General features: G+C 38.7%; 1 protein-coding gene across 1 annotated transcript in view; it reads right to left on the bottom strand.

Moving 5' to 3' along the window:
• Positions 1-205: 205 nt before the first annotated feature.
• RRAS2 (RAS related 2) overlaps positions 206-14211 on the bottom strand; it is a 72014-nt gene continuing 58008 nt past the window's right edge. The window contains exons 5-6 of the mRNA XM_080815290.1: positions 4108-4226; positions 206-1721 (exon numbers count right to left, since the gene is read on the bottom strand). Of these exons, the coding sequence (XP_080671416.1) occupies positions 1634-1721; positions 4108-4226 (207 nt within the window). The 3' untranslated portion in view covers positions 206-1633. The remainder of the gene's footprint in view (positions 1722-4107; positions 4227-14211) is intronic.

The following is a 14211-nucleotide window of genomic DNA, read 5'->3' as shown; positions in this document are numbered from 1 at the left end:
AAGTCCAGAAAATATTCAGGAAATCCCTAAGAACACCAAGCCATTTCAATTCAAATTCACCTACTAAATAACCAATCCTGATTTTTAGATGCAAACCCTAAGGTACTGTTGGAAAAAGGCACAGAACTAGCTACTAAAGTGTTTCTTCCAATACTCTCATTCCTCCTAGAAACCACCCAAATAACAAGCCATCAAACCTTATCTTGTGATAACAGATCAATTTTAATTCTAGCACCTGAAGCTATACAAGGGTATGCTTTATCAACTTCATGGGACTGTTGTACACATTTAATAAAGTGACAACTGTGCAATACCACTTAGTATCTCACAATCAGGAACATACTTTTGAATTGTTTAAACACAATCCACAGAATTAAAAACAAAATCAGAAGCCATCCACAGTTATACTAATTGTCAATTAAAAGTTTTACACTTACAACTTGATACAACAGCCAATACCTAGTATGGTGTCTCAAAAGTGACTTGAGTCTCATTCTGTTGTCATCTATGGAGAAGTTTTCTCGAGCAGATATGTGACTGGCCAGAGGTGGGCGCCACCAGGACCAGGACCAGAACGGCAAGTAAAGGTCTACCACAGTTTCCGTAGTTTTCTCTTTTTTTCTTTGTCAGTTAAAAGTGAACAGTAAGAATTAAATACTTATCTTTACATATACACAAGGTATGCTGTGAAAGCATATTTGCTTACAAACATATAAAAATACTTGTTAACTAGTTTGATAAGAAAATAATGTATAAAAGTATATAGCAAAAACATTAATCATCTCTGACCTCGGAAAGATCAATTCCGTATTTTATATTACAAACGAAAACAGTTTTAGTTTTTTTGAATCCCTTATCCACAAATACTTGAAAAGGAAGACAGACAGAAATTATTTATTTTTACTCTCGACATGGCTGTGAAAAGAGTTAACTTAAAAAACCAAGAACATTGAAATGCCTAAGTCCAGAATAAGTCCGAATATTTGGCCACATAGAACATTATTATCATCTTTAGGAGTGGAGCACTTAAAAAGGCTTCATACGCAGTTTCTGATGTATAAATACAATAGGCGTTTTTGGTATTTTGGCCATAGGAAAACAAAGGCTGTAGCATTGGTAAAGGTCTGAGATGTCTCACTTTTGTGGATTCAATTCAGTGTATTTAAGGTTAACTAAAGTTGACATTAAAATTTTTAGAGATAGGCAAAAATTCACATTTTAAAAAAACTCCTCACTTTTCTATTTAGAGTAATAATAGGAAATATGATTCCAGAAGTTAAAAGTTATTTCACAACCTATGACTTCAGCTTGGCAAACAGCATAGGTTCCAAAACTGATTCATCCCTATTAAAATGTAAGCCCTTAAAAAAGAATGTCTGTGTATATAGATCAGTATTTTTAAGGAATCAGATAATCTCTGAAGCAGCCTTAGTGTTTCCTTTAAATCTGTCTTGAAATGACCATAGGATTAGCTTCACAAGAAAGGATTAGCCAGCTTCTTGATCTAAGGCTACCATGGTGATCATTTGTCTAAGGCTAGAAAGGTACCAACATGATGTGATATAAACCATAAAGAGAAAAGGAGAAGATGAGGGCTTTTCCTGGCAGTTGGTAGCTACAATTCAAGGGATTCTTAGAAAATGACACAATGGCAGCCTTTCTTGTCTTTTTCTTTCCGTGTTGGTTCTGGTGAAGGAGGACATTCCTGCTCTTGAAATTTCCTGTAAGACAGAAAAATCTACATATAATTATCTTGCTGATAATACTACAAATATATTATTTTTGGACAAGGCTAGCTTATGTGCTTATGCTTCTCAATGTTGCATTTCAACTAGGGAATCAAAGCAAATCTTTGAGGGGAAAAAGGGCACAAATATTTCAATACCAGCATAAGCAGAGCTGAGTTTCACTGATAGGTGAGTCCTGAATCAGACTGAGATACTGAACTCAGTGACCTCTATGTTCCCTTCCCAATTTGAAATTTCATGACTATAAGGTATACTTAAGAATAAGAATCCACTGGGGCGCCTGGGTGGCTTGGTCAGTTAAGCATCTGACTCTTGGTTTCAGCTCAGCTCGTGATCTCCAGGTCATGGGTCAAGCCCCGAGTCTGGCTCTGAGTGCAGCATGAAGCCAGCTTCAGATTCTCTCTCCCTCTCTGTCCTGCTCACTCTCTCTCTCTCTCTCTCTCTCAAATTAAAAATAAAGAAAGAATAAGCATCCACTGCTAGAGTAGAATATAAAGTACGAGGTACGCAGTTCCTATGCCTGTTCTGCCACTTACTAGCCACAAGTCAGCATTAGACAAATCAGCTAACGTCTATGGAGCCTCAGTTTTTTAGAAGGCAATAATAAACTCTACTTTCCACAGATGCTATGAGGATCTAAGAAATTCCTGTTATGTTTAAAGGCCTATCAGTGCCTGGCATAAAAAAGCCTCCTCTAGGGGCACCTGGCTGGCTCAGTAGGTAGAGACTCTTGATCTCGGGGTCATAGTTCAAGCCCCACGCTGGACAGGGAGCCTACTAAAAGGAAAAATAAAATTAAACATTTTTTTAAAAAGCTTCCTCTAGGGTGCCTGGGTGGCTCAGTGGGTTAGGCCGCTGCCTTCGGCTCGGGTCATGATCTCGGGATCCTGGGATCGAGTCCCGTATCGGGCTCTCTGCTCGGTGGGGAGCCTGCTTCCCTCTCTCTCTCTCTGTCTGTCTCTCTGCCTACTTGTGATCTCTGTCAAATAAATAAAATCTTAGAAAAAAAAAAAAAAAAAGCTTCCTCTACCCACTCCTCACTCCAGACTGACTGATGGATATGGATATAGATTCTAAGGATCAAAACCCAGGGCCAAATATTTCAAAAGGCAGTAAAAGTGACATTAAGAAGGCACTGATTTGTGTGCACACAAAACCATGTTAAAATACACATAACAAAATTTAACGTCTTACCCATTTTTAAGCATTCGGTTCAACAATATTAAATATATTCACAATGTGGTACAACCATCACCACCACCCACCTCCAGAACTCTTCTATCTTACAAAACAAACTCTGTACTCACTTAAAAATGGAACTCATACTTTTAACAAACTACTAAGAAATAAAAAACTATAAACCTTACTTCTCTTTCCCTATAAAGAGAATGCCCATGCAAAGAGCTAAAAAAGCTCAGGAAGCCCATAGCGCAGATGCTGATTCCCCTCAGACTCACAATTAACCCCAGCTCACTCCACATACCTGTCAGACGGAGACTAGCAGACCTAGAGAGCCCAGGGTGAAGTAGAGGCCAAGCCACCAAGGCTAAAAATAATCAAATTAAACCCCTCCCACTATAAAGCAATTCAATCTTTCTCACACAGAAACCAACTCCAGGTGACCTCACCCATCACCTCAAGCTTCCTGGAACCATTAACACTTTCTGAACCACAGGGGCCCTCTAGGCCAGCAGACAGAAAACCCCTTGGTTATCTGAGATGTCACACTTCACCCCATGAACGGGAGGCCTGACTCTCCAGCACCTGGCTCACTGTCCGCCTGGGAAGACGTGGGGACGGAGCAAAGCTGAAGAGCACAGGCTCTGGAATGAGGGATACGGATTTGAGTCCCAGCCCTGCAGTTTAATGCCAAAACTCTGAGCAAGTTAACTCACCTCGATGTACCTGCTTCCCCATCCGAAAGTGAGGATAGATCAAAGTATTTAGCTTACTGGGTTGTGGTGAGCATTCAGTGTAGTGATACCCGTGAACTATGAGGCACAGTGTCCGGCAGAGATTTCCACTCAAATGTCAGCTATTGTCCTCCCTATCTTCACACTATGGACACCTCTGGAAGAGGCACAGATTCTTCCCAAAATCTCTATGTGTACTCTCTCCTTCAATATAATTAAATTTGGTTTTATATGTAGGAAGTACCTAGGATACAGTATGTCCTTAATGAAAATCTGTAACACGCCATGAGTGTCAACGCCTAGCACAGAAGCACTTCTACATACAGCTTCCCTTCTTAAACACTGAGTGGCACTTTCTCTCTCAGCTTATGGGTTTCAAAAGCACAGTGTGATTATCTGTTAAATCCCATAAATTAAAACAAAATTCCAAGATGTGTCTCGCGTACCTTATAACCCGGACAAGTTCATGGAAAGCTTGATCTACATTCATCCTCATCTTGGCTGATGCCTCCATGTACGTTACCTTCAGCTGTCGTGCCAACTGCTGTCCTTCCTCCTGTGTTACCTGAAATCCCAAGAGTTGTATTTGAGGTCCAGAATTAAAAATCAGATCTGCTCCATCTAATCCTTAGCCATGCACTGCGTTGCTAATCCAGCCAGCAAGCCGAGCTGCTTTTTCGTAAGATAAACAGAGAGACTCACAAGCTCAATACGAACTGGAGCCCAGCTCTGAAAAACAACTCACTGATGAAAGTATTACCAGACAACAAGATCTCAGTCTGGTGGTCACTCAGCAAGTATTAAATACAATGGTGTTAAGTTCTGGGAAGGAAAAGTACAAGGTGCTGGCAGACTCTATAACCCTGCTGGGCAGATCAGGGAAAGCTTCCCTGAGGAATGACATTTAAACTAAGAACTAAATAAAGAGTAGGGAGTGCAGTGGGGTGGGGTAAGAAAGTATCCCTGACAAAAGGAAGGGCAGGTGTAAGAGCCATGGGGGGGGGGTGGGGGCTGCCCTTTCCAAGTTCCAGGCACTACAAGAAGTCTAGAAAAGCTTAAATACGAGAAGCCAAGAGAGAAAGTAATAAAGAGGTGAGAACGGAGAGGACGGAAGCCTCGAGAGGCCGCGGGTCTTCCTCATCTCTGCATTCCCCAGTAGCTGGTACACAGGACATGCTCAGTAAATAAATGAGAAAAATGAGCAATGATTACGATCACAATGTCTTCCGTATACTAGGATGTGAAGGGTGGCAGAACGAACATCCTAAAATGGTAGGGCAGAATAAGAAACATAAAATGACTGTAATGCCCTATACGTTTTCAGTGTAAAAGGCTGAAAGTCAGGACATTTACCAAAAACTGCTAAACTGCATCACATTTATATAGTGTGGCCGAAAACTATTTTTCCAAAACAGTGACTTTTATTGCTGTCATTACCACAGAAGTAAAAACTCGCAGAGACGTTAGAAACTGCAGACTGGGGAAGGGGGTGGACTCAAGAACGTATCTCCCACAGAGAACCACATTTTTCTGGTCTTTTTTCAGTGAGGTACCTTCATCTCTACAAAAACAGGATCATAAAAACACACACACACACACACACACACACACACACAAAACAAAACAGGATCATGACTTGTGTATTTATGTTATACCCTGGAACTATGTTAAACTCAATTATCTGGGTGCTCTTTCATAAATTCCATAGGCTTTTCTACAGGATCATGTCATTTGCGATGAAGGTCGGTTTTATTGTCTCTTCTCTATTGTGGGTGCCTTTCATTTCTTTTTCTCGCCAGACCTCCCAGCCTAGCACATTCAGAGCCACGCCAGCAGCATTCAGTCCTTCCCCATGAAGCACACTGAGTGGTGCAGGGCTTCACTGCACATGCCCTTTATCACATGAACAAAGTTCCTGCTATTCCATCTGTAAAGAGTTTTCAACAGGATGTTACATTTCTCAAAATTTTTTTTCTTCACCTACTGAGATCATGATTTTTCCACATTAGTCTATTAACATGGTGAACTGTGTTGATTCATTTTTGCCTGCTAAGTCAACACTGCATTTCTGGAGTAAACTCCACTCAAGTAATGGTGCACTGTCCTCTTCATATACGTACTGTTAGATTCTATTTGCTAGAATTTTAAGAACTTCTTACATTTGCGTTCACAAGGATTATTGGACTATAGTACTCTTACATACATCTTGGTCTGGCTTTGGTATCAGAGTACTGTTGGCTTCGTATGAGGAGCTGGAAAGAAGCCTCTCATCATCTCATCTGGAACACTTTCAGCAAAATCAGTTTGGCATAATTCACCAGCAAATCCACCTGGGCCTGGGATTTTCTCTGAGGGAAGGTTTTTATAACCAGTTAAATTATTTTATAGATACAGCACTATTTGGGTTATCTATTTTTTTCTTGAATTTTGGTAGTATTTTAAGAAATATGACTATATCATCTAACTTGCTGAATTTATTGATAGTAAATTTCTTTATAGTATGGTATTTCTTTATAGCACAGTATTTCTTTATATAGTATTTATTTTATTTTCAGTATCTGTAAGATCTGAAGTGATGGAATCTCTTCCATTACTAACATTGGTAATCTGTGCTTTGCTCTTTTTTTAACCTGGTCATTCTGGCTAGATTTGTCACTTTGACTAATCTTCTAAAAACCAGATTTATCTTCCTATGGATTTTTTATTTTCAATTTCATAGATTTCCATTCTTTTTTATTTCCCTTCCTTAATTACTATGGTTTTGTTTTTCTTCTAGTTTAAGGTAGAAATTAGCCTTTGAATGGAGCCTTTTTCTTTTCTAATAATGACCACTGTTTTCTATTTTCTTCTTTGGTAGCATCCCAAATTTTGATATGTTGTTTTAATTATAACTTGGTTCATAATACTTTATTAAATAATTTTCCTTTTGATCACTTCTTTGTATCAAGGGTGAGTTAAAAGTTTGTTGGTTTCTCCATATTTAGAGGTTTCCTAGATAGGTTTCTGTTACTGATTTCCAAGTTAATTCCACCATGGACAAGGAACATACCTGGTCTGACTAGAGACCTTTTAAACTTACTGAGACTTGTTCTCATTTCAAAATAATGTGTATTCCACTGTAGTTGGGTGGAGCATTCACTAAATGTCAGTTAGAGTAAGTTATTCGATAACGTTATTCAAGCCGCCAAGATCCTTACTGACTTTCTATTTAACTACTCAGAGCAGTCTTGAAAATTCTGACTATGAGTATATCAATTACTTGTTGCAGTTCTTTCAATGTTTGCTTTAGGAATTTCGAAGTTGTTGGGGCACTTGGGTGGCTCAGTCGGTTGTTAAGTTTCTGCCTTCGGCTCAGGTCATGATCCCAGGGTCCTGGGGCTCAGGATCAAGGCCTGCATCCTGCTCCCTGCTCAGCGAGGAGCCTGCTTCTCCCTCTCCTTCCGCCTGGTGCTCCCCTTGCTTGTGGGCACTCTCTCACTTTCTCAAATAAATAAATAAATAAATAGAATCTTTAAAAAAAAAAAAAAAAAGAATTTTGAAGTTGTTATTCTGTATATAAATGTTTAGGATTGTCATGTTCTCTTAATGAATTAATCTGTTCTTCATTATGAAACAATCCTCATTACTCCTGGTCATCTTCTTTGCTCTGAAATGGCCTCAGGCTGATACTTATGTTGCATTTCCACATGCTTTCCATTAGGATCAGCATGGTATATCTTACCCCACCCTTCACTTCTAACCTATTCGCACCTTTACACTAAAGTAGATTTCTTGTAGTGTCTCACTTTTTTATCCAATTTGATGATGTCTGCCTTTTAATTTAGGTTCTCATGTTGTTTACTGCTAATGTGATTACGGATACCATGGAGTCATCTTGAATTTTCTTTCCTATTCACCCTATTTGTTCTTTGATCTAACCCTTTTCCTGGGTTAACTGTATTGCTCTTAGGATTCAATTTTCTCTCCTCTGTTAGCTAATGAACTATGTATTTAGTGGTTTTAAGGACTGCTTTAGAGTTTATGATACACATTTTTCACTCATCACAGTCTAATTCAAATGCTTTACACCAATGCAAGTATCATGTAACAATCTTTTTACAATAGTATGTTTCTTCCTTCTGCATTTTATTATTACCTTTTACCTCGTAATAGGCAGTTACTATTTTTGCTTTAAACATCCAATTATATTTTAAAGAGATTTAAATAACAATAAAAGTAATTTATATTTGCCCACACGACTATCATTTCTGGTGCTCTTCATTTTTTTTGTATAGATTCACATTGCCATTTGGTATAATTTTCCTTCTTTTCATTTCTTGTAATGCAGGTCTGCTGGTAATGAATCCTCTCCCTTTTGTAGATCTGGGCAAAGTCTTTATTTCACCTTCATTTTTTAAAAACATTTTTAGTGGCCATTTAATTCTAGATCATTTTCTTCTTTCAATACTTGAAAGATGTTGTGCCACTATCTTCCTCTCCCTTGTATCACTGCCCATGAGAAACCACGATGACTGCTGCCATCTTTAGCTCTGTTCCTGTGTTAATAGTTTTCTTCTCCTCTGGTTATCTTTCAGATTTTCTCTTTATCAGTGGTTTTAAACAATGTCATTAAAATGTGTGTGTCCTGTTGTAATCTTCCTCATATTTCTTATGCTCAGGGTTTGCTGAGCTTCTTAGATTCATGTGTTTCACAGTTTTCTTCAAGTTTAGAAATTTTTCAGCTATTACTTCTGGCTGTTAATCCCAGGGTATTTTTCATCTCAGACATTGTAGTTTTAATTTCTGTAAGTCCAATTTTTATCTTTCTCCATCTTCCATGTCTCTACCTACCATATTCAATTTTCAGTGTTTTCTCTAGCTCCCTGAACATATGGAATATAGTCTTAAGAAATGTTTAAGGTATCTGTACACTAATTCTATCATCTGTGTCATTTCTGGGTCTGTTTCTATTCTTTGCTTTTCCTCCTTATTGTGAGTCATATTTTCCTGCTTCTTGCTTGGTTATTTTTAAGTGGATGGTTGGATACTTAACTTTTATCTACTGAGTTCTAGAAAGTTTACATTCCCATAAATGTTCTTGAGATTCTTCTGGGATGCACTTATTTGGAAAGTGTGATCTTTTTTGTTACATAGTACCCACAGAATAGATTTCATCCAGGGCTAATTCTGCCCTACTATTGCAACAAAATCCATCTGAGTACACTACCCAATAACTCAAGAATTACAAGCTTTCTCATTCTGGCTAACTAGAATAGGAATTATTCCTAGCCCTATTTGAGCTCAAGGTGTTGTTCCCTGTAGTCTTTTAAGGTAGTTCATTCTTCCAGTGTAACATTCTATTTCCAAAATTCGGCAATCTCAATGCAGTATCATTAGTTTATTATATTAACACGTACATCTAATAATTACTTCATAATAGTGGATAACCTTGTTGTGCTCCAAAAAGGCAGCAGGTTCTGCACAGCACTGGTATACCCAAGTTTTTCTAAATTTTACACTTTCCTGCCTCTCTTCAAAATAGCTTATATACCATTAGGCCTATGGTTTTGAAATATAAATCAATCAAATCAAGCAAGCAATTAACAAGTAAGGAAGGCCAAGTAAGAAAAGAAAGCTTCACAGAAGCCAATTTAAAAAGCAAATTCCTTTTTTAAATTGACATGGGAAATGCCTTCCTACAAAAATACCTCTGTGTTGTCACAAATTCTCTTCCTTCTTCCTGGGATGCCACCCCTTCTCTCCAAATTCTATACTCATGGTTTGTTCCTTAATAACACTTCAAGACTTAAGCAATCACTAATTTCCCCCTTAGTGTCCATGAGGTTTTGGAACAATGCCCTGGAGTTCCCATCATGTCCTACAGTGACCAGTGACAAAACCCTAAACATACTACACTCCAATTCTCGGGTTCGCTCTCCCACTATCCCTACATCACATCCCTTGTAGCTAGGGAGTAAGGCATTATTTGTCTTTGTACGCTCAGAGCCCAAAAGAGTGCATAGTCATTAACTAATAAAGACATATGTTAGGTAGACAGAGTACGACCAATCAAGTAAGTAAATGAAAACATATAGGAAAAAAAATAAAAATTAGTATTTGAGACAAGTCAATCAAGAATTACTTTATTAATATGATTTTGATTGGGAAAGGGAAATACATGTCCTTAAGAATTCTGCTATTTAGAAGGAAAAAAAAAAAAGAATTCAGCTATTTGTCTTTCTGCTCATTTATTCTTCCAAAAGGTACCTTGCCCCATCCCTCCTTCATAATGTAATTCAGCTACAGAGAATGGCAAATAACCTATCTATATAAGAAGAAGTAATTAATGACAGAGATGATAAAATAATCCCACTGCTAAGATTATTTACGTGCTTCATTCATTTATTTTTAAAGCATGGTCTCCCATCACTGTCTCCTAGGAATCGAGGTCAGCAGAGTTTGTACACACATTTCTGGTCAAGGAATCTCTAACCATATATAAAGCCGCTCTTGAGCTCACTGGTGTAGCATTATTTTAACTAAGAAACAGAAATAACACTGCTGCCACCAAAGCAAACAAAAATGCACAAAAAGAATATTGTAGGGAACAAAGAATACCGTGTGTGTAGATAGAAAGCTACACAAATAAGGATTTCCTAGAGGTTCCCCAACCCAGAGAATTTTATAAAGGTACCAAATGCTAAAGTTTATCTCCTGGATATTTTAACTTGGTAGGTCAGCACTACCCAAAAATGTTTTTGTTTTAAACAAAAAAGGTGAATCTGATAGAAAAAATTCACAGATCTGCATTTGGGAACCTCCAGTGGTTTCACTTCAAAGGCACAAATAAGTATTAGACGACATCCACAATAATGAGTTTATCTAGTACTATGTGTTTCCAAATAGAGAAGAGCAAGATAAGAATGATGAGAGCAATTTTATTAAACTGGGTTTAGTGGAATAGACCAAAACATTTGCAATGCTCACATAGATGTGTCTAGTTAATAAATAACCTAAGTTTGCAGAAGCAAAACGTGTTTTTATTTTCAAAAATATCGATTGTATAGGAAGAATCATCAAATTAATACATGGTTTGATTCACTGATGCCTTGAATCATTCATTCAGCAAATATCTATTGAGTACTTACCTTTGTTGTATGTGTTAAGGACAAAGCATGAACAAAACTAAATGGTGAAAACTGAGAAGCCCTCAGGCTGCTTACACTCAATGGTTTTCCAATCTTTTAGATGCAGACAAGGTATAAACAGATAAGGCAATAAGAACCCCCTTAATACCACTGGGGGTTCGGGCGATGTCTTTTTCCTAGGAGGCTTACAGGGCATACTATGGTCAAGGTACTAACAAACGGAGTGGAGGTTAGTACACTTAGGTATTATTACAAGTATAATGGGTCCCCTTCTCACATTAACAGTAGCCACTAGCACCTAACAAGGGGGAAAGGAAATGGAGAAGCTAAGGTAAGCTGGGAGAGAAGACAGAGAAAAAACAAACAAAAAAAAAAACCCAAAAACAACAACAACAAAAAAGCAAAACAGTCTGCTTCTACATCGGGCTGAGTCAAGGACAAGGAACCTGAAACTAGAGATATCAGAGTCAACAATCCAAGCCCACATACTGCTGTATTAAATTTCAGATTCAGTGTGCTATCATATTTACCTACTTTAACATTTTAGTAAGCACAAACAAGTTATTTACTTATGTTTTCTTCCTACATCTCTGAAAGGATAAACAAAATGATCAAAGTATCTCTAAGGGGCTAGGTGCGTGGTAACGTTAACCAAATTCTTTTTATTTAATGTAAATTTCAGTGACTTTGTTCTTTCTGTTGCTCTGTCATTAGTGTCTAGAAAAAGGGTTCAATAAATATTGGATGGATGGATGGATGGATGGATGGATGGAAGGAAGAAGCCAAATCTAGAGATACAGAAGCCAGAAGAAAGTAACCAGAATCTCTTCTGGCTGATCTCCCTTCCCAGATGGGTTCAGAATCTCAGGAACCAGTAGGAAGAATGCCCAGGGCTGACCCACAGATTCCAAAAACAGGGAGAACTGGCATTTGTTATCTAGCTAGAAACTAGAAAAAGTCCACAAACGATTGTGTCTAAGACAAAGGCAGAAAACAATGAACTGGGTCAATAACTTAGCAAGTCAGACTGGTTACTGAATAAGAACTTTTTAGGGGTGATGACCAAAAAAGTAAGCATTTCTAAACAGGGGAAAGAAATCTTTATGGGATCCCTGTGGCCTGTCCAGGCTATTGGTAAAGCAAGGCAAGGTGCCAAGACATTCTGGACAACACCTTTACTTCTGAAGAGACTTGACAAAGGTAAAAAACCTTAGCATAGCACCTCAATTTCAAATGCGCTGTGCATGGCCCTCAAAGGCTGGGAAGTGAAGCATGATGGTCTTTATACACCCAGAGCCTTAGAAGAGGGTGTACCTGAGCCCTAAGACACCTGAGAGAGAGAAGGGAAGATCAGCAAAGGGAGAAGGGAGAGGCAAAGGTTCCACTGTCCCAGAGCTAAGTAAACACAGTGTTTCAAAAATGAGAGTGTGAGTAACTGTGTCAAATGTTACTGACATCTGCGTAAATTGTGACCTTGACTCGGGCACTGCATGCCTGAGGTCAGGGAAAGCAAGAATGGCAGGAAAGAGAGGAGAGAGAGCAAGTGTAGATAACACTTTCAAGTTCTGTGTGACAAGAAGCAGCAGAAAGGTACACAGAGAAGAATGTGAGATTAAGAACAAGCTTTTGCTGTAGTTACAGATTGTTTTAAAGAGGAGAGCCAGGCTGGTGGGAACAATCATGCGTTAAAGAAATGGGAAAAACTGGAAGGGGACCCAGTGCCTACTAGAGAGGATGGGCACAGACAGGTGAATAGTTTATCCACCTAAATGGGGGAAGGCAGAATTGATGGGGTACATGTGCACTTAAGGTTAGTACATGTGGAGGTGGAAATGTGCAGAAATGTCTCAGTGAAATAGGAAAATAGTACTCATCATCAGCTGAGAGTGAGGAAGGGGAAGAAAGTGCTGTCAGTTTAAGAATGAGAAAGTGAGTAAGAATCATGCAAACAAGCGGGAAATGAATGGGATAAGGGAAAGGTGGTAGGATTTGCAGCCAGCCAGCACCCAAGGCTCCCGTAAGTGCAGGAGCTGTGCCTGAGTGCAAGGGTGAAGAGGAGATGAAGCAGAAGCCAGGAATCCAGTTCTTCTCAGTGCCTATCCTTCAGAGAGCAGAATCTACAGGAATGAGTGAAAATTAAGCAGTCAGATCTCAGCTATTTGCTCCTCTCCCTTGGATATACACGTTTGAGCTTTCAATGTATACATAATTTATCATGTATACAGTTTAAAGCAGAGAAATGAATATAGAAGAACTTACTCCAGGCCAACTGCTATCTTCAGAGTGATGGAAATATGAAACTTACCATTCCCTACATTGTTCCTTCTCATCACCTTTGGTTTTTATTTTACTCTAAGAATCTTTACTCTTCTTATAAAAAGGAAAAATCCTTAGATGAAAATTTTTATAAGCCCACAGTGTGAAACAAAGTCGAAGTGCCATAATATGTTGATGATCTGCAGACATAGGAAACTGTGCCACAAACATGCCATCTTCAGTATAGAGATGACTTAGAAGTAACTCCTACGGACCCTCTGCCCTAGGACCATCACAGCAGGGCCTGTCTGATCTGGGGGACATAGGCTTCACCACACTTCCTGACCTACCACCACGTACCCTACAGGAGACCTCCAATTCACCCCCAGTCCTCCCACCTATTCTATTACTGGAGCTAGTACAACCATGGAAAGGTGTGAGAAAAATCTTTTCCAACATCAGGGCAGAAAGCACTCAGGGGTGGGGTCGAAGAGGTAGGGAGGGGAGCCTCTTGCTCACCGCAGAGCTACTTCGCAATTACTCCCAGATCCAGTGACATATAAAAGTGTTTCTAGTACTAGAAAGGACCGAAAAGATCAGCAGACAGATTCTACTGACAACTTTTAATAAATATAGTTAGGTTCAGAAACCCTGAAGGAAATGACCCTAAAAATAAAAAATTCAAAAACAGACGGACTATGTAACTCTTAAGGTTTAAGATGTGAACAATGCCATATTCTAAATTATTTCAAAAAGTTTATACTGGTTTGAAGTGAAGATCAAATTTTTTCACCTTAGGGGTGCCTGGGTGGCTCAGTGGGTTAAGGCCTCTGCCTTCCGCTCAGGTCATGATCCCAGGGTCCTGGGATCGAGCCCTGCATCCGGCTCTCTGCTCAGTGGGGAGCCTGTTTCCCCCTCTCTCTATGCCTGCCTCTCTGCCTACTTGTGATCTCTGTCAAATAAATAAATAAAATCTTAAAAAAATTTTTTTTCACCTTAACTTTATAATAATTCAGATTTTAAAAAGACCTACCAGTAAAATTTATTCTACATCAAAGATCACCAGTAAACATTTCTAAATCTTAGCATTAGAACAATAATATTCTCTTAAGCCCACATTTTAAACTTGGTATACCTTCAACAGAATTTTACAAATAGAGCACACAA

Source organism: Martes martes (genome assembly GCF_963455335.1).
Source record: "Martes martes genome assembly, chromosome: 10".
Classification (NCBI taxonomy): Eukaryota; Metazoa; Chordata; class Mammalia; order Carnivora; family Mustelidae; genus Martes; species Martes martes.
This window is presented reverse-complemented; position numbering and strand designations above follow the sequence as displayed.